This window comes from Mesoplodon bidens, assembly GCF_964165515.1.
Source record: "Mesoplodon bidens genome assembly, chromosome: 1".
Classification (NCBI taxonomy): domain Eukaryota; kingdom Metazoa; phylum Chordata; class Mammalia; order Artiodactyla; family Ziphiidae; genus Mesoplodon; species Mesoplodon bidens.
In genome coordinates this window covers 220,001,005-220,021,235 of record NC_138176.1, presented here as the reverse complement: position 1 = coordinate 220,021,235, position 20,231 = coordinate 220,001,005, and the positions used below count along the sequence as shown (strand labels likewise).

The window sequence follows — 20,231 nt, the reverse complement described above, 5'->3', positions numbered from 1 at the left end:
ATAAAGGTGGCTAATTATAGATAAAAATATCTGACTTACCTGTAAAAATATTGTACAAGGAAATCACAGTATAAATAGCATTTTTTTATGACACAGACTCGAACACAGATGCGGTAAAAGAATGATTTGCAATTGCCAAAGTAACCCAAAGACCTCTTTGTTTCTGCTAGCAAATGCTGATATACAATTCTAATGCCTGTTAAACAATATTTAAACAAATACTTTATAAAACCAATAATTAAGTATGTAAATTACATAGGGAAACCATGTCAAAAATATCAATCTGATTGCACTGCTTAATAGTCACCAAATAACATTAAAAATTTAATGTCATTGTCCCGATTTAGTTGCCATAATTATTGTTCCCTTATGTTGTCTCCTTATTTTCTCCTATATTATTTCTTTTATTACAAAGAAATACCTTTAGTGAGGAGAACACTAAAATAAAATTAACATAGCCAGAGCAAAGATAAATAAAATTTAAAAAGCCAACCTTTATTCCACTTTGAACAAGTTTGTGAATGTCCAAATAAGGCTCCTTGAAAATTTCTCCTTCAGGGGTAAGTATCTTCACGTAACCTTCTTTTTCCAGAATGAAGAGACGGTGTGAGCCATCCCCACTATGCAGGGCGCTGACGGGCTGGCGCAGCCCACTCACAACCTCCTGAATACAGAAGCAGTTGTGTTTGTGCTTTCTAAACAAATTAAAGAAAACCAGTAAGCTTTTCTTGAGATGAAGGAGGTAAGGGATGCACTTAGCATCCTTTTCAAAATATATTTCCTCTAGGAATCAACGGTTTTGATAATCATGAAGGGCTGCTAACCCAAGGTCACACTCTGATTCTTTTAAGTTCTTTTCAATGAAAAAAAAAAAAAACACCAAAAAAGCCTTCTATTAGGAAGTAAAGGAGAGAATCAAAACACATATGTATTTTAAAATTTCACAAGCTCACTATCTCATCTTTCAGTGACTCTAATTAAAACTGACTTTACTCACAATAATTAAACCTTACAGAAAGGCACTCAGAGAGAAAGTTCTAAGATCTATTTATAAAACTCTGATTTGCTACTACTAATTGTGCTGAATGTTTCCACAGTGCCATAAGCTAACAACTATCATAAAATTCAAGTTTAAAACTATACTCATAAAATTCCCATGAATCAGAGAGAAGCCAAGCTCATAACAGAAGATTAGTAGTCTCAGCATTAAAAGTATTTAAGCGAATATGATTTTAGAGAAGCAAACTACCAAAAAGAAAACAAAAAGCATCTGGAGGATATAGCTGCTGGACATGAGCATAGCCAGTTGACTCATTGTTAAAACCACAAGACTTGTCGGGTTTTTTCTTTTTTTTCTTTTTTTTTTTTTTTTTAAGATTAAAGAACATTTATCTTTATGAACCTGCTGATCTCTTCCACTTTGTCATATTCTTCCATCTGGTCCAAGTAGTTAGATGCTGGTCCTCTGATTTGTTTTCTTGGAAAATCTGGAAAGCACAAGCCACCATCTTTTCTTGCATAGTAAAAGCAAAACTCATCAGCAGTAGTTTGAAGGAAACCTTTAAAAATGTAAAAGGACGCCTTAGAAATATTTAGTGTCATGGTAAAAACAGCACATTTGAAAGACAAAATATAGGTAAACAATTTTTTAGGAACTATATGAATATTCTAGGGAAATATATAGACAAAAACCAAAAGGTAAGAAGAACATATTTTTTGGCTTGGGATTTCCATTTCTTTTTTAACCAAAATTTAAAAATTGCAGTAAAAGTGAAATGATATTGTATTGGATGTCTTAAAAGGCTCATATGAAACAGAATTGATACGAACACAGCATTAATCTTGTTATTGCGTTGACTCTATGTTCAAGCCTCCCTGGCTACCGTATGTTGTACTTTCAAGCTCATCTGATTACTATTCAGCACTTTTCTCCCACAGTACTATTCCTAAGAAGAACAAATTGCGATCAGGAAAGAGATAGACCATCGGGAGGCAGTTTGGCTCATTTTACAATTCTTATTGTATTGTCACTCATATATGATTAAATAATAAATTAGCTACTATCCCAAGGTCATTCATTATATGCTACAGTAAATGACTGACTCCCTGCGTTGATCAAGCAATGAATTGATGCCAGTAACAGAGGCTCTATATTCAAATGTGTTGGTGCCTTTTTCTTGCTCACTTACTGGAGACAATGATTATTTTATAATACAAAAATTTTCTTTAAGATATCCTTTCAATATTCTCAAGCAGAATAGCTGACACACTACCCCTCAATGAAAAAAAATATTAAAACGAGCCAAAACAAAAGTGCAGAGTAGACTTAAAAGGATGTGAAAGACCTTTTTTTCTTCATTTCTTACATAGTAAGAATTTTTATCAAATAAAAATTTGAATAAGAAAGAAGGTCCTATTACAAAAAAAATTTTGACATTTCTTTTACAATTTGAATTAATAAGGTAGGTTTTTATTGGGGGAGGGCATATTAATTAATCAGATTCACTTCCATATTCTGATGATTTTGCTATTAAAATATGATGTTGCTATCAGAGTTGACTTTATATGATGTCCAAAATTCCTGCTTCTGGTTTCATACCTTTAATTATGCTCAAGGTCTTGATTTTTACCTAACAAATTAGATTATTATACTCCCAATCAGTTTTGTAACAAAGGCACCTGGTAACTCAGGTGAGGTTTAGAAGTTGTATAATGGATGCAAGTTTGCAAGGATTTGCAAGAACAAGAATTTGGGGACAACCAAGTGAGGCACATCAATGGAACATGAAAGACCCTAAAAAGTTGATTTTCTGTGAGCTTGACCTAGGTCCCCTCAAACCTAAAGCTAATCTTGGAATCCGTGGGTCCCAGATGGTTAAAATATAATATACATTTTGACCTAACTTTTGGGTGAAATGGATCACCCCTAAATTTCTGAGACAAACTCTTCAAGGCCAATATCTGACTCAACTACTGGGAAACATCTTGTCTTCGGGAAACTGGCAAGTAAAAGCAGATGTCCTTGGGAGTGTGTGTGTGTGCGTTGTTGGGGAGGTGGGCAGAACTGGGAAGGAGGCAAGGAGGCTGTCAGCTGGGGAGGAGGCCATCTTTCTTTGAAAAAATCCAGGGATTAGAAATTGGGGAGAGCAATGACGGCTGCAACAGCTTTTACTCATCTTCCGCAATTCACTGTTTGCAAAAGATAACTTTTCTCCTCCATTCTTTAATGGCTAAGCATCAGATGAAAACTGCCTGGTAGTGTGAAATAATTCTGTTTGAGGTAAAAAGAAGAGAAGGAAAACTGAGTTGCTAAATCAGACTTTTCACAGTTTGGGGCTAGAAGTTTTGGGGGGCTAGGTGTTTTATATATAAATATATAGAGATATATAGATATCTACATATCTATATATATTTACCTTCATGCAGGGAGTTCTCCATGTCAATCTGATGCATGCAGGAAGACTGTCATACTACGGATCTATTTATAACTGAATGTGTGAAGGAGAACTTTTGTTTTAATGTGATTATTTGCCTGCAGGGGTCACAGAAAAATTCCAAAGTGCAATTCAGAGGAAATTTTGAGTTTGCTTTTTAAAAAAATATCTGTTTTCCAGCATTACAGTCTGCAAACCAATACCATCTTAAGGGGAAATTAATGAACAATGCCGGTGGCTAATTCCATTTTATAAGGAATTATTAGCTGGGGACAAACATGAGGAAATGAGAAATCATTTTCGAATGGAACATCTGAAGATGAATGAGTACAGATTCATAAACTCTGTCGCTCCAGAGATACTATGCTCTCTTAGCAAATTAAACAAAACAAAACAAAACAAAACCAGAATGTTAACAATGAATTATTCCGAGCTTTTTACAGTATTGGGACAAACTGAACAATCTAAGTGGGAAGAAGGGAGCCAACTCAGAAGACTTTTGCAAAAAAATCCGGGCATTTTTCTGACAATGATGTTACTTTGAATGGAAACATCTAATACTTTTGTTAGTACTTTACCTTAAATGACCCGATTTTATAAGCAGGGATGAGTAAGATATATTTTCCTGTGAAGAACTCAAAGAGATCTGGTTTCAGGACATGGGGCTAACATTTATTGTCAGGGAAGATATAATTTACCGAATGGTACCCTTCTGTTTGGAAGGAAACACTGAAGAGCATTTTACTGAAGGTGTGCAGCTCACCCTGGATCATCATAATATGATGAAGCCCACTAACAATGGAAGTACACTGATGATTCCAGCAGCTGTAATTTTTTTATAACTCCTGATAATTTATCAAATGTTTTGGAACTGTAACTCTTCTCCTGGATCATAAACCCAGTCCCACTATACCACAAAGCACCCTATAAAATACTGACATGTAAATAAATATTCTCTGTGCAGTTTTCTAAGCTCTAGCTTTTCTCTGAGCATGTATGCTACAGAAAAGTTATTTTTTCCTCAGTATATATGCTGTTCATCATGATAAGGAAAAAATGAAAAAACCCTACCATCTGTAAGGCTTGCACTAGAGAGCATTTTCTAGCAGAGGGAGTAGACATTGGTGTATTCATATATCCGCTCTGGTTTGCTCTCTTGGGCACTGATGAGACACACGTGTAAGATATCTGACTCAGTCAGGAGTGGCTGTGGACTCGAGAAACTCAGTGGAATCAAATTCTTGACCTTGGCCTCTTTAGCAATGGGATTAAATCAATTGAACTAATTGTGCACAGACAGATATTTCACACTACCATAACCTACAGATGAGATATCATGGTCCAAGAGTGATAAAAATCACTATGATAACAAGTATAAAGGGAGAAGCAAGGCCCAGAGATGTCCTTTCCTATCCTTTCCACAGAGGGTAGTTATTAGGTCATCGTTTAGTGAACAGCAAAGCATCTCCTCTGTTCCTCGTAATTCAGGCAAAAGACCCATGGTATTGAGAATAGAGTTCCTGTGGTTTTTTTTTTTAATGAAATTTGGGTACTTTTTTTAGAAGTTTTAAGAGTTTATCTCCCTAAGTAAAGTCACAACAGGAGAATATTATGATTAATAAAACTCTAGTGTATCCTCACTGTAGTGATTTTTAACTTCCTTTTTTCATTTTTGTGGAAATAAGCAGACCATGAATGTTTCTGAATTAAAGTTTCTAGAGAGGAGCTGTCTTTCAGGTATACGTGTATCCCAAAGTGAGTGGCACTTCCTTAAAGCCAAGAGGGTGAAGCAAAGGGATAGACCGTTTATGTGTTTAATTCTTTACGTATTGGGCAGTGGGGGAAGAAAGGAAGATGTCTCTAGAATTATTTTGTCTCTTTCAATCCCTTTCAGCAGTTCCCTTCTCTTAGCAAACTACAACCCTTAAGGTCCCTTCCTCTTCATGTTTTTGATTTGCAGAAAGATGAGGCTAACAATGAGGATAGTAAAAAAATAAAAATAAAAGAATCACGAAGTAGCTGTTTTTTACAAATTTGAACTCCGGAGAAAGGCAATCCATGTCATTAAATAGACTTAAGAAGGTGAAATTATTACAAATTTTGAGCAATTTCTGAAAAACGAGTGTTCTAGAATTCTAAAGAGCCTTCTCTGCTGGGGGCCAGGGCTGTGGGGAGGATTATCATCTGATTCATCATACTTTAGAAAATGGTAACCTACGTGCCAAGGATCAGTCTGGCTAACAAATTGATCAACCTAAGTAACACAAAGAGTGTGTTATTACAGCTCACTTTTGGGACAAGTATTTAGAGCAATTATTAGCATTTGATGGATGCAGAGGAAGCCCCCTCTGCTCGTTGCTAAAGACTGCTGGCCTGGCCCTGAAAAGTACCCTTGCTGCTCCAGCCACCACTGGAGTGGAGCTTTCATCTGGTTATCTTTCAAGGCAGCCTGGGTGGCCACCAAAAGCACTTGACATCTTGATGCACTTCAGCAGTTTTACATATATACAAACTTTGTAGAAAAATAAATTTGTCATTCGTCACCACATATGTTGATCTGGGGAGTGAGGTGCCTGCAGCTCTGGCTCCTGAGTTGTTTGCTGTGCTCTCTCTTTCAGTGGATATTGCTTTTTTTGGTTTGTTCTGGAAGCTAAAATACCTTCAAATATAGGAAGCACCTTACACATGAGTCTCTAAATCCAGCCTAGTGGTATTTATCGCAAGTAGATAAAGGTAGCTAAAAATGTCCACTGTCAATACCATTTTCAATTTATAGTGGTAAAGGCAAACCTTCCAGACTGGAAATTTGCAGCAAAACTTTATGGGACCTAATCTGTTCTCGCTTCTCGGCAGGCCATCTAGGCAACCGTGACCTATTCTACTTTGCTTTGGGGAATGTGATAAAGAGAAAGAAACAGCTGGTTTAAGGAAAGCCTTAGAAACATGGCTATAGTTTAAAAAAACAATAATAATATTTTCACATTGAATGGGTTTAGATACTTGTTATGGTACACCAAAGGAAGCAAGCAACCCTAGTCAAAATGTTTTCTTAGGCTATTAAGAGAGCTCTATAAAAAATACAAAAATCTACACTTTTCTGGGTCAGAGAAAAAAGTAAAATGTGCATGGCAGTTAAAAAAAATTCTCCAAGGGCATCCTACAGTTCTTAAAGCTTGTCTTGTCCTTCAGTGCCATTGAGTTTTATAAACTGTTAGTTTCAGTAGAGTTGTTTGTGTGTGACACTGCCTAACTAAACAGAATCGGTCTCGTTAAATTCGGTTCTACCTCTATGTTGATTCTTCCAACCTAAAGCAACAACCACCAAGGTTTACAAGCTTCTGATGGTAAAATTAATCAATGCCCAAGAGCCTATATGTTTATTAGGGTCCAAAGGATGATAGTGACCAGGTATATCTGGGACATTATAAGTATAAGAACTTGAACTTCTTTTAGCCTATCACTTCCTCATAGTACAAGTTTGGTTACGGCCTTTAACTTCTCCTGAGGCTCAGTTTTCCTCATCTGTCAAATGGAAATGACCAGACCTTTCCTATCTACCTCACAGGGTTTATGAAGAGCAAATTAGTCATTATATATGAAAGTGCTTTGTAAGGTGTTACTTTTGGGGGCCTTTATTTAAGGAACTACCTTAAAAGTCGGTGGACAATCTGCACTTATGTATCAGCTGTGTAGAAGGGGAAGCTGTCTTGATATCAGCGCTGATGACTAACGACACCAACAAGAAATTTGTGCTGATAATCCAGAGTGTGTCAAGATTACCAGCTGTATTATCCATTTAACAAGAAATGTTAAACACTTCAACAAAACAATGCATTGTTTGTAGGCTGAAATGACAGCAGCAATTTTAGCAGCAATCAAAGGTTCCAAGTTTGGAACAGTTCATTATGAGGTAAAAATAGATACTGTGAAAGGCAGATACATGTTACACTCTCCTAAGCAAGCATTTAGGAACAGGTATCTTGGAAAGCTATTCTGCAGGAGTTGATTTAATGTATCTGTTTTTACCTGGAACATGGCCTCGGCAAGTGTAAAAGAATTCTTTGCAATAGTCTTTGCAGAGCAGGGGAAGGGCCAGGTCTCTTTCCAAGGATTCTGTCTCAGGTGAGAGGAACAGGCTCTGAGAATGTGGAGAGCAAAGTGCACATTTGACTTCCTCCAGTAACTTCCTGCATTCTGTGTTGTTGGTAACAGAAAACATCTGAAAGCCATAAATCAGAAACAAACTTCTTTTTAGTTCCATGAAGTTAGGTTTAGTTATGTTTTTTGGTCATCATGGAAAGAGAAAAGTGTCATTTAGCTTTTGTCTGCAAAGAATCACCAAGTCACAATACAGTATGCCTTTATAAGGACACAAGTGCAGTCTCTTGGGTTGGGATGGGAGGGCAAAGGGTAGGGATGCACAGACATGCTTCTTACTCTTGCAAATCCAAGTCTGTTTATCTGTCCTTCAGGTGTGAAAAATTAGATGACAATTACCCTTTTCCTTACTCTGCCTCAAAGTATACACTGACTGATAATTTAACTTTAAAACTCCAGATACCTTTATCCAAAGGTATGTAAAGCAACTTTTAAGACATGGCTTATTTGTGTCTTGGGTAAAAATCTATTTCACTTCTGAAATTCCTAACGATATTCTCAAAGATATTACTTGAATTACATTGTTCTCATTTTAATTAATTTTCAATATACAGATTGCATAGGGAAAGTTTTCTAAAGTGGGGGGAAATATCGCCCTTTCATGTTCTATAAAAATAATACCTGAAGCTGAGTCAAACAGGTTTAAGACCAATTTTTATTATTCATTGTATTTTAGCCAGGAAAAAATTTCTAACTAGTTCCTCAGGTATGTTATATACATGAAAAACACAAGAGTTTAATAAAAGTGAGTTTGTATAGTATTTAGTGAGTTTCAATGAAAAAGGGCATACTTGTATCTTTGTTTATACAGTATTATTATGTTTTTATATCAATAAGACTAATTTGAGAGTTACTGATTCATTGAGGTTAGTAATTTGCAGATAAAATAGGTTTCAGTGTCTAGTACTAACTTTAAGAACCTGACTTCAGGACCTCCTCTAATAAATATAGAATATCAGCACAATATTTGAGATGTGAAATGTAGTGCTGTCTAAATTAAGCATTGATTTTTCATATTAAAAAACACCATATGGTGTTAAAAAACACCATAATGGGATTGAATTTTATGTTTTCCCAGTTTATATAACTAGGTTTATACTTAATTATTTCTTTAGAACTAAGAACTGAAATTAACATTTTAAACTCTAGATCACTGCTTAAAGCAAATATTTCATTCTTAAGTTGAGATTCTAATTTGAGTAAATTGAGTGAATCATATGGCTTCTATTTTTTAGGATAAAGATACTCTAAGTGATCATAAAATTTGGATCTGAAAGAGCAAAGCAACTCAAAAAAATTGTTGAATACAAGGCATGCTGAAATTTTAAAAGTCCAATAGAAGCTACCCTGTTTTGGAAAAAAAAAATATATGTGTATAAATATGATGAGTCGTAACTATCTACAATATTCAGAAAAGTTATTATTAATCACAATTATGTTTGCATTTTGGTTTTTATCAATTTATTTAAATGACAATAGCTTAAATGGTTAAAGTTTTCTAAGGGGAAACATACACCAGACACTTAGAATTTGCATTCCAAGAATGTTTTAAATGTCTTTTGTTGTCCATACTCTGGCAGACCTCACCAGATCTATTCAATATTAATACTGTTCAACTTTGTTCTGTTTGTTTATCATACAGCAGTCCACTAAGAACAAAACAACTGCAGGATGCTGAAGCCACCGCTTTTGCTGGCTGAAAAACTGGAATGTAATTACCTTTGGTTTTATGGAGAACATGCATGCTTCGATTTTTTTATAGCTGAAACAAAATGATCCCCATATACTCTCCCAGCTGCTATCCAGGAAGAGCTTGATTTTAGGGCCTCAAGAATTTTGTCTTTTACAATTTTTGGAATGTGTCCTGGCCACAAGATCTCTCATCAAAAGTGCAGAAATAGGATTCAATAAATTATCTGAAATCAAGTCTAATATTATTCTTTGTAAAGTTTCATGCTGTTCCAACCCAGCAGGATGGTAACATTTTGCTCTGTGTGAGGTCTGCAGTGTAAATACCTATTTGAAGATAGATAGAGCCATCATTCTGGCTTTGGTTTCAATGAACCAATAGTCTTACTGAAGTCAATTAAACTGACTCAGCCCAAGCTGCAGCGCTGTTTTAGACAGATGAGTGCTGCTGTGTGTAGGGTATTTTTTTCTTCTTTTTTGCCTAAGTGTCTGTGTCTATACAGGCCCTTAACTTTATGTCTGACAATGTCATCAATCTTAGGAAGAAATTTAAGCTAATATCCTGTTTCAATTTTTAAAAGCCATATACGAAACCATCAAATTATAGCGGTTTAAACTAAATATACTTTGGAAATCATGTAAAACTTCGAATCATTATTACAGTGTGCCTAGTAATGATTGTGGCTGTGGCTGACTAATTTATAACATCTGGCAGGTCATCCTCTAATCTTCAGCCACATGCAAGTAAAACCCATACAAGGAAGGTAAGATAAATCCTGGAATACACAGTGAAGCGTGGCCTACAACTACAGTTTATCAACAAATAGTAAAATGGGTGACAGAGACCTTCTGTATTTCCCTTTATTTATCAAGTAACTAAAGAGAGAGGATAAAAAGGCACCCACATGGGTTCGATGAGGGGCAAAAGGAGAAAATACGGGACAGTATATTAAGATGACGCCTTAAGATCACTTGGTACACAAAAAGTTATTTCTAAAACTCATATGCCTACAAGGTTGTTCAGCTGTTGGGTAGAACACATGCGTCTCTGGACTGTAGTGCTGGATTATGTCATTAAAGAGTTCAGTTTCAATTTTAGGCTAATATGTAAATAGATCATTGTACTAAGGCAGCTGTTAAAGGGACCCCAGGATGAGTTATTTGTTTAGTTGGATGTGTTCAACAATAGCCTTTGTCCCTGAAAGAGCCAGAGCAAACAAATGATTGTAAAAGGGCACACTTGAAAACAATTACTTTTCACCCATTCCTTGACAGCTTTGGCTGTGAAACCACCCAAGGTAGAGAGAGCTTCTATGCCTCTGTGGCTACAAGTTAAGTTTTAGAAATGGGGGTATTTCAGTTGGTTGCAGATTCAATTTGGCTAATGGGAATTAGATCCTTTTAGCATCTTGTATTTAGGAGCTGCAAAAATATTGCTAAGACAATATAACTTCCTAGATATTGGCAGTACTTATTTGTAACAGTAGTTAACCATCTTGTTACAGTACAGAAAACTATGAAAATATACAAAGAAATGAAAATATAGAATAACTTAGAAGAATAATACCATGGCTAAAGAACTGAACTCAATTACATTCAATGGTTCATTACATATTAAAGAAAATGGGTTAGCCTGGAAACTGGACTTAATCGTACAGCTAAGCATGATCAATATTCTATCCAGTTTGCTACTATCTATTTGTCTATGAAGTTTCTTCACTTAGGAAAAAGCTACTCCTGTAGTTTCTTGAAAAGTTGCAGAAACCTTTCTGGGGAAAATTTTATTTTTTCATGAACAAAAAAAGGGCCCTTTCAAATAGCCATCATCTCTCCTGCACACACATTATGAAATAAGACCCTAACATATATTATAAGCCAGGAAGGCTTAGGGGGAAAAAAGGGAAACACTGAAGTTTATTATAAAATAACATGTTTTAAAAACTATTAAAACTTGAGAACTAACATGGGTCAAGAATTCATATGCATAACTATATCAAATCCCTGATTGGAACAATTTGAGTATTGTTGGCTTATAAACCACTCGTAATGGAACCAGGAAAGTCTAGTGTACCAGATTTAATTCAGACACATTTTCCAAATGAGTAGGGGTTTGTTGGAGATTGGAAGCACATAAAATGGAAAGGAATGTGGATAGCTAACGTGGCAGAATGATTCCTAAAGAATGATTTCTTTAAAAAAATTTATATAATTTCTCTTAAGGGTTATAACTCCCCTCAGTCTCAGCTCCACCCACCCCCGCCCCCAGCTCCCCACTACATTTAGTTAAGAAGAAGTTTTCACTCCTCCTGTACCTGGAAGAGTTCAGTATTGCAGGGGTCTGCGGATCATTGGTATATTCATAGCGTATATCGCACACGGGGAGGCTTAATGCCAAATATTTCGAATCCTTTCTCTCAATTTCCTGGTTCCGTCCGGCTCCTGGTAAAAACCCTGGAGCTGATGTGAATGTAGCGATTTTGTACTTTAATTCAATTACAACACAGGAGCTTAATGACATTGTTTGGAACAAAATGCGGGAATATCTGTTCCCTGAATCTCAGACTACTGCTGCATGTGGTAAGAATAAAGAGAGAGTTACAGCTGAAAACCTGCAGCAAGACAGTTCTCACTCAGCTGGGAATAGAGGGAGTTGGACAAATGCTCCCTCAAAAGGCATGAACATTTGGACAGAGCTGGGGACTGAAAGAGAATGATGTTCTCTAGTTTCACCCATTAGTGAACCAACTAACAAACACAATGGTGTTGTTGTTATTCTTTTGCCATAAGCAACAGGACTCTGTGTGTGGGCAGCAGTTTAGTGGGGAAGAGGATAAGTCGACCCCTTTTTGTCCTATTGATTTTTTCCTATTTGCATGACTTGAGCAAATTAAATGATGCAATATGGCTTTTTGTTACAAAACAAAGTGAGAGATACCACCCAGACACATATGTTGATTCGTAGGAGCTGTTTACATGAGAATAGAGTGAAATCTACCGTGAACTGAGCATAAAAATTAGATTCAGCCTGGGTTTTTTTTTTTTTTTTTTTTTAATGCCTGGGCCAGCAAGACTGAAGCACAAGTTTTCCAAGAGTCTCTCAGACCTTGACAACTGCAGTGCTGTAACAGAGGAATTCTTAATTAAACCTAAAATGGGGGAAGGGGGGGCAAAGACACCTGATTGTTTATTTCACGCGCAGGGATTGTTAATGACAGATCCCCGGGAGTCTTTCCTTGGAATGCAGTCGAGAACACACATTACTGCAACCCAGGGCAAGAAAGATGTTGCAAACTCAAATATAAGCATGTCTTTACACCCAACCAACACTATTTTCATATTTGTTTAAACTTATTAACATCGGGAAAATGTAAATGCCATTACCCCTAAAACAAGTTTCTGGAGAAGATCTTCCTAGACAACTAACTACCATTGAAAACCCGAATTTATAATGTTACAAAACGTGACAGGAGGAGAATCGCCTCGGTTTTACGTGATAAACATGCCCCAGCAAAATCTTTCGCCAATTTTGGGGTTCTAAACTGGAGTACCAGGAGTTCCTTTTCGCTCTTTAACTATTGTAATGCAAGACACCCCCCCCCCGACGGGGCTGGGGATCATAAACCAACCGTGCTTCAACATCCTTTACGATTCAATCCTCTCTCTAACCGAGCACGTGGAGAAACTGCACAAATCTTTTTACCCTAGAAAAATAAACCAGAAACCACAGCCACCTTCATTTACAGCTTTACCGCAACCAATGCCCGATTCGATCCAAAACACACCGTTAATCGCGATTCTTATAAAATATTTACCCAGCCCAGAATGCGGGTACCACATAAGCTTCTCTTTTCTGAGACAGGCAGTTTTGCACAGCATCCCGACCGGAGACTCTTGGGGGCGGGAGAGGTATCTGCGCACCCCAGAGGAACACACAACGAATCACGCTAGCGCTTTAGAAAAGTTATCGAAAAGAACTCCCCAGAGAAGTTTCGCCCCTCTTCCAGTCACCAGCATTGCCGGAGACACAAGGCACCCCACCCAGCCAGTATGCCAGTCTCGCAGCTGCGAGGCGGGTGCGTGCCTACCTTGCTATCCAGACGCCCCAGCCCGGGGCTGTCACTCCGCAGGCAGCAGGACAGCCGAGGGTAGAAGCCACCGCACAGCATCTCTCCCCCACTCAGCAGCTCCAGCTGGGACATCATCCGCCTATCTCTCCTTTTCAGGCGCTTCGGAGGGTTCCCATTCAGGCACCTTCTCCTCCTCGCTCCGCTCCCTTCGCTTCTTTCCCCAAACTTAGCATCTCCTTCAAAGAAGCCCAGAGCCACGGCTAACAGCAGCAGCTTAAAAGAGAGCATCTTCAGCATCGCCTGCCCCGCGCGGCAGGGGCTGGGCGCGGGAGGATGGGGGGGGAAGGCCACTGCCCAGCAGGGGCACTAGGGCGCAGCTCCAGGAGGAGGCTGCGGGGCGGCAGGACACTCGAGAGGCAGAGAGAGGTGGCGGGGGCGAGAAGATGCAGAGCGATGCAACTTGGCAAAAAATAAAAGACGAGGCGATGGGCCCAATGCCTTAGGGGAGCCCGAGGACCGAGATAAAGTGCGGTTGACACCGTTTGCGGTGGTGCCAGTGTCAGTTGGGTGGGGGGCTTTCTGCTGCGGCTGAGGAGTGGGAAGAGGGGAAGGAGTTGGAAGAGGAGGAGGTAGAAGAGGAGAAGACGGCCACAGAGGTTCACTTGTCCGTGTAACGGGAGTTGTTTAGGTGAGACAGTAGTGGCAGGAACAGAAACGGCGGCGGCGGCGGCGGGGCAGGCGGAGGCAGGGCCAGCGCTGGGCTCTAGATGATGCTGAGGTCTCCTCTGCCGGCGGCTGCAGCTTCTCACACAGCCTCTCATGTTTCGTTCCCTCTTTTCTTCTTCTTTTTAACTAGCGCGCGGGGAGGTGCTGCCACCGCGCGCCCCTTGACGTCACCGCTGCTCGCGCGCCCCCGCCCGGGTTGGGGGGAGGGGAGGGGGCGGCCCCGGCGGCCTCCGGGGTGCGGTGGGGAGGGGCCGCGGGCGGCGGCGGCGGCGGCGGCGGGCGGAGGGGGAGGGCCCGGCGGAGTCCTAGGAGCCAGCCTGGAGGGCGCGGGACGCCGCGCGCCCTCTTGGCCGCGCCGTCCGGGTGGGGGCGTGCACGGCCCTGGTGCCCCAGGCCGGCCCGCCTGGGACTGGGGCGCGGCCCGGTGGCTCCCCGCCCGCTGCTCGCTCCTCGCGCAGCCCCTCCGTGCGACCCCGGGCGTGAGGCGGCCGCGCTGAGGAGCCGAGAGAAAGTGAGTAAGAGAGGGCTGCGGGAGGCGAGAAGGGATGGGACCCTTCCAGGGCCTCCCCTGCCCCGGTCCCGGTCCGCGCCTCTCCCGGGAGGGAGGATGAGCCGTGTGGGCTGGAGTTGGCGGGAGGGAGCTCTCCGGCCCCTTTCCCTCCCCTGGCCCGCTTGGACTCCCCAGACCCCGGTGATTTCCAAAGTGAAGCTCGAGCCGGTAAAAATCTTCCTCCTGGGGGTCTGACTGAGAGGCGGGGGGAGCAGCCCAGATGCTGCAAGCCGCTGAGTACGTGGAGGTGGTTTGAAGACTGTGCCGAGAAGATGTAGCCATCCTTGCCTAAGTCCCGCGCGCTCTTGGAGTGGCACAAGCGCGTGTGCGTGAGGTGGGGTGTCGGGGCTTCCTGGAAGGGTTGCTCTCGCCTGGGTCCTGGGCGGGCTGGCCCCGGACGCTCCGTTCGGGGGCCCCACCTGTGCCCTGGAACTTAGCCGGGCCCCGCTGGTGCCTCCCCGGGGAATGCAGGAACGCGTCCCCTGCCCCAGGTGGAGGAACTGAGAAGAAGCTGGCCTTGGAATCAACATTCATTTTAAATGAAAAAAAAAAAAAATCCCGGGGAGATTTCCGCAGGGGTGTAAACACAGAGGCATCACCTCTGGAGGAAAAATTAGTAGTGGGTTTGCAGGCGTCGATGAGGGGGATGCGCTACGTATCCCGGGTACCTAAATCAGTTAAATCGCTCCCCCCACCCCCGCTAGACAAAGTCTGCGCAAAGAAGGTGTTTCTAAAGTGATTTGTGCCTTATCAAGAGTGGTGACTTGGCATTGGCTGGATCCCCGCAAGTTGACATCAAGAGGAGTCTCTATGGCGCTGCATCACAAAATGTGCTTTCTGCCCACTTGAGTATTTAACAGGGGAGCTGACTTTCTGGTAGCTGCGTTCTGAAGAGGAGATAAGGCCATTTTCTCATTTTGGCAATGGAGGAACGTTCACCATATTTGGATTTGCTTCATTCTTCAGGCACAGATTTCACCAAGCTAATGTAAAAGTTGGTGACCGTGGGTGTGGATAGCTGATTTAAACTAATTATTGTTAAAGTGGTCGCAGTGGCTAGATAAGGCTTCTACCCCTTTCTCTTCCTGGGCCCGGATTTACTAGTGGAGCTAGGTTTTTCCCAAAAGAGGAATAGCTGAGAAGAATCTGCTGAGATATTCAGTCCAGACCTGAGCTCATTGTAGGGCCCCTATGACTTACTTGACGTTTCTCCCAGGGGCCGTTGTATACACAAGACTTCTGTATGCTTGTGATCACAAATGCTTCTTCTGATCCCACAGAGTGCTTTATCTGACATTCTTCCTGCTTTGAAGACTTTTTAATATAAAGAAAATCATAGAGCTATAAAGACTTTAAGGCTTTAAACTCTCATTTAATAAACAAATCTATAAATGAATCCCATCGAGATTATATCACTTGTACAATCTCATCTAATTAGGTAGTTTAAAAACCAGGGACCCAATCTAGGTTGCTTTCCACTATCTAAAGCTTTATTCCCAAACACCAGTTTTATGTTGTTTTTCCAAACTAAAAAAATCCTTTAAAAATTCTATTTCAGTGCTATGAGCTCCCACCCCAAGTGATGAATTCATCTTAGTTTTGGAACAGGCCTTCCTTATGGTTCGTACTTAAAGACTAAGGACATTTAAAGGTAAATTAATTTTGGTTTTAAAAAATTATGCAGATGTTATAAACTGTGACCCTAAGTTAAAGATATAGAGTTTATGAACGATTATTGAAATGAGACAGACTTGTTCCTTCTTGATCCATGGGAGCTAGAATGGATCCCATCTACTCTTCATCACGACAGTCCATAAATCGGGTCACTGATGAGTTAGCTGCATTTATTTTCAGCGCCACTGATAGAATTTCCAAATAGTCACTAACCAGTGTTATACAAGTGAACTAACTTCCGATTCGTTTTTTGCAGAGGGAAATTGCAAAGCTCATCTACAGCCAGATCGACAGCATATTTTTTTTTTAGGAATGAAGAATCAACACTGGGCTATTTCCTAAGATTAAACCATGAAAGCCCACTTGGAGGCTGCATGGACATCTGCACACTTGAACCTGAAAAATGGACTTTTTCAATCAGGGAGATCTCCTTCAGCTAAATCATCAGAAGTGGTGAGAAGAAAAGACCCCTACCCGACCAACCTCCTCCAGACAAATTAAATCAGTCTAGCAAGGAATGGAGCTGTACAAGGGTGGCCAGAGCACCATCTTCTGCTTGCACCATCACTGAGCCATCCCCTCTAGGACTGCCACCTACATGCCAGTTGCACCCAGGGCAAGGCATCCAGCTGCGTCAGGGAATGGGAGCTGAAGGCCTGCTCCACTTACCAAGCTGAGTTTATTGGTGCATGGCCGTGTCTGCCCAGATGATGTGGCTCCTTTTTCTAATCTGCACCAATGCACCCTGTATGGGCTAGTGGCATGTCTGACCACCCCACTCCCATATCCCAGTCCTACCCGGGATTCTATTCCTTACCTCGGATGGATTCAAGATTTTCATAAACAAATTAGGTTTCTTGCAAAAGATGAAATATTTGACCCAAATTGAAATTAATTTCATAGGTAGAGCTAAAAATATTACCATAGATGTGAATTACGTATGTATATATGCATATATAAACAGTCATGTAGATATACATGTCTGTGTATCAGAAGTTAGTAAAACTTAAATTTGGTAAATGTTTAAAATAAAACTATTTTGGATATTCGAATTGGTTTTATATACGGATTTCTGGACTTCACAGAAATATGTGCTATTTAATTCTATTTCAACAAACATATTAAGCACCAGCCACTGTGCTAAGCGATGTGTACCCAGTAATGAAAAGTAGTACAAACACCCTGCCTCTAGGTAGCTAATAATCTAGTAAGGAAGACAATCTAGTAAGGTCACAAGTAAACTTATGATTGAATAATTACGGTAAAGGCTATGAAAGAAATGCAAAGATGGAGAATAACAAGGCACATCGATTTCAGATTAAGTGACTGGAAAAAGCCTCTCTGTGAAAATGACATTTCAGCTGGGACCCAAGGATGCGCTGGAAGGAGTGTATGAAGTGACTCCTCCCTGCCTTCTAAAATACAGAAAAAAGAATGAAATCATGCCATGTGCAGCAACAGGGATGGACCTAGAGATGATCATGCTAAGTGAAGTAAGTCAGACAGAGAGAAAGATAAATATCATATGATACCACTTATATGTGGAATCTAGAAAATAATACAAATGAACTTATTTACAAAACAGAAATAGACTCACAGACATAGAAAACAAATTTGTGGTTATCAAAGGGGAAAAGGGGGGAGGGATAAATTAGGAATTTGGGATTAACAGATACACACTACTATATATGAAATAGATAAACAACAAGAACCTACTATATAGCACAGGGAGCTATATTCAATATCTTGTAATAACCTCTAATGGAAAGTAATATGAAAAAGAATATATATATATACACATATATTTGTGTATAGCTAAATCACTTTGCTGTACGCCCAAACCTAACAACACTCTAAATCAACTACAATTAAAAAAATTAAAGTACAGAAACAATTGAATTCAGAATAGAATATGATACATTTAAGGGAAAGCACAGATAACTAAGGAGAGGCTACAGGCCAAACTCATAGGGTAGTTTATAGACTCTAGGAAATTAATGAAGTTATATTCATGCATTTGTCATTTCCTTTTGCAAGTACCTTATCCTCATTGATCTTTGTCTCTTTCTTTAAATCCTGGCTTTTCACTCAACTTCTAGGGATTTTAGTTCGAATGGCGTTTCAGCCATTGATTCTCACCTAATCAACACTTATTTTCTTTGTTTTCATTTGTGCATTGTTAACAGGAATTGAGGTTTTTTCTTCATCCTGGGAGTTGAATATCCATGCAATTGTGAACTCCATGTGGGCAGGAATTGCATTTCCTTCTTGGTCACTCCAGTACAATCTCGACAGTCTCGTTCAGTAGCATGGTATAGTGCCAACCTCTCGATAAATGCTGCTGACTATCCAATCCTGTTTGAATTAATACTTTTTAAAGGTTTTAAATAGAGGAAACATTTGCATTATAAAAATGTTTAATTGTTAAACAGAAGAGAAGACACACTTAAAGTGCACTCTCACCAAGGAATTTCAGGAGACATTGTTACCGAAGTGTGAGTCCACCAAGGAAGAGCAGCCAATAAAGCTAAAGAATAAATACACATCCTTTAAAAACAAAAGACTGGTTACAGTTCAGGTATGCTGATGACAATGGTAGGGCTGCTTGTAGGGGTTTTTCTAGTTATTCAGTCTTTCTTTCAAAAGTTGGCACCTGCTGGGTGCCAGATCCTGTTCTGGGTGCTGGGGACACATCAGAGAGCAAAATTTCTTTCATGGAGCTCGTGTTCCACTGGAGAGACAGATAACAAGTAGCTTTAGAGTAGGCCAGAAGACGATGAGTGCTGTAGAGAAAGGGGGTCAAGGGGAAAGTGTGCAGGGGTTGAGAGAAATAGTAATTTTATATATAGTTGGCCCTCTGTATCTCCAGGTTCTGCATCCAGGATTCCACTAATTGCCATTGAAAATATTTTTAAGAAAGTCCAGAAAGTTCCAAAAAGCAAAACTTGAAGTTGCCATGCTGGCAACTATATAGCATTTACATTATACTGAGTATTATAAGTAATGTCTGTGGGAGGATGTGCATGTGTTATATGCAAATACTATGGATTTTGGTATCCAGGCATCTTGGAACCAATCCCCTGTGGATACCAGGGGCGACTGTACATTGTCAGGAAAGGAGTCTCCTGAGGTACGGGCAGAGACTGGGGCATAGATACTTGGATGGAGGCTTGAAGCAGTGAGCCTCTGCTCACTTACAAACATGCATGCGAATGTCTGTAAGCACAGGGAACAGCAAGTCAAAGGCCATAAAGCAAGCATGCTTGGTATGTTTAAGGATTAGCAGAGAGACCAGTGCAGCTGGAGCCGAGCAGGTGACAGAGGAAATGACAAGAAATGAGGGCAGACAAGTAGCCGGCGTCCCGCATTGCATAGGATTTTATAAACTGTGTTACAGACTTTGGCTTTTCCTCGGAATGAAATGGTTATCACTCTGGGGTCTTGTCAGAAATAAAGAAATTCTATTAATTAATTAATTATTAAATAAAGAGTAGCTATTTCCACAGAGCAAATTAAATATAAGGAATTAGTTAAATGGGTGTTGGGAAACTGAAAAAGGGAAAAAAGATTATTGAAGTAAAATAGCGACTTCAGGAAGCAGCTCCCATCCCTGGGAATTGGGGAACAAGGGGAGTCGGGGTTACCAAAACCTAGAAGCTGACTAAAGAGCCCTGGTGGAACTGTGGAGACGCAGTCGTTGCCCAGCTGGTGTGGATACCTCCCAGATGGTGACATGAAGTTGATTATGGGCATGCTGGGAGAAAACAAGACTGGAACCAACTGCCACTGACAGGATGCATTAGTTTCCTAGGGCTGCCATAGCAAAGTACCACAGACTAAGGGGCTTAAAGCAACAGAAATGTATCCTCTCACAGTTCTGGCGGCCAGAGGTCTGAAATCAAAGCATGGGCAGGGTTGGCTCCTTCTGAAGGA

General features: G+C 40.3%; 1 protein-coding gene across 3 annotated transcripts in view; it reads right to left on the bottom strand.

Moving 5' to 3' along the window:
* Positions 1 to 14,218, bottom strand: part of HHIP (hedgehog interacting protein) — a 96,396-nt gene extending 82,178 nt beyond the window's left edge. For all 3 annotated transcript variants that reach the window (XM_081232937.1, XM_081232938.1, XM_081232939.1), the window contains exons 1-4: positions 13,367 to 14,218; positions 7,461 to 7,653; positions 1,403 to 1,559; positions 494 to 695 (exon numbers count right to left, since the gene is read on the bottom strand). In XM_081232937.1, the coding sequence (XP_081089063.1) occupies positions 494 to 695; positions 1,403 to 1,559; positions 7,461 to 7,653; positions 13,367 to 13,645 (831 nt within the window). In that variant the 5' untranslated portion in view covers positions 13,646 to 14,218. The remainder of the gene's footprint in view (positions 1 to 493; positions 696 to 1,402; positions 1,560 to 7,460; positions 7,654 to 13,366) is intronic.
* Between the last annotated feature and the right edge of the window lie 6,013 nt (positions 14,219 to 20,231).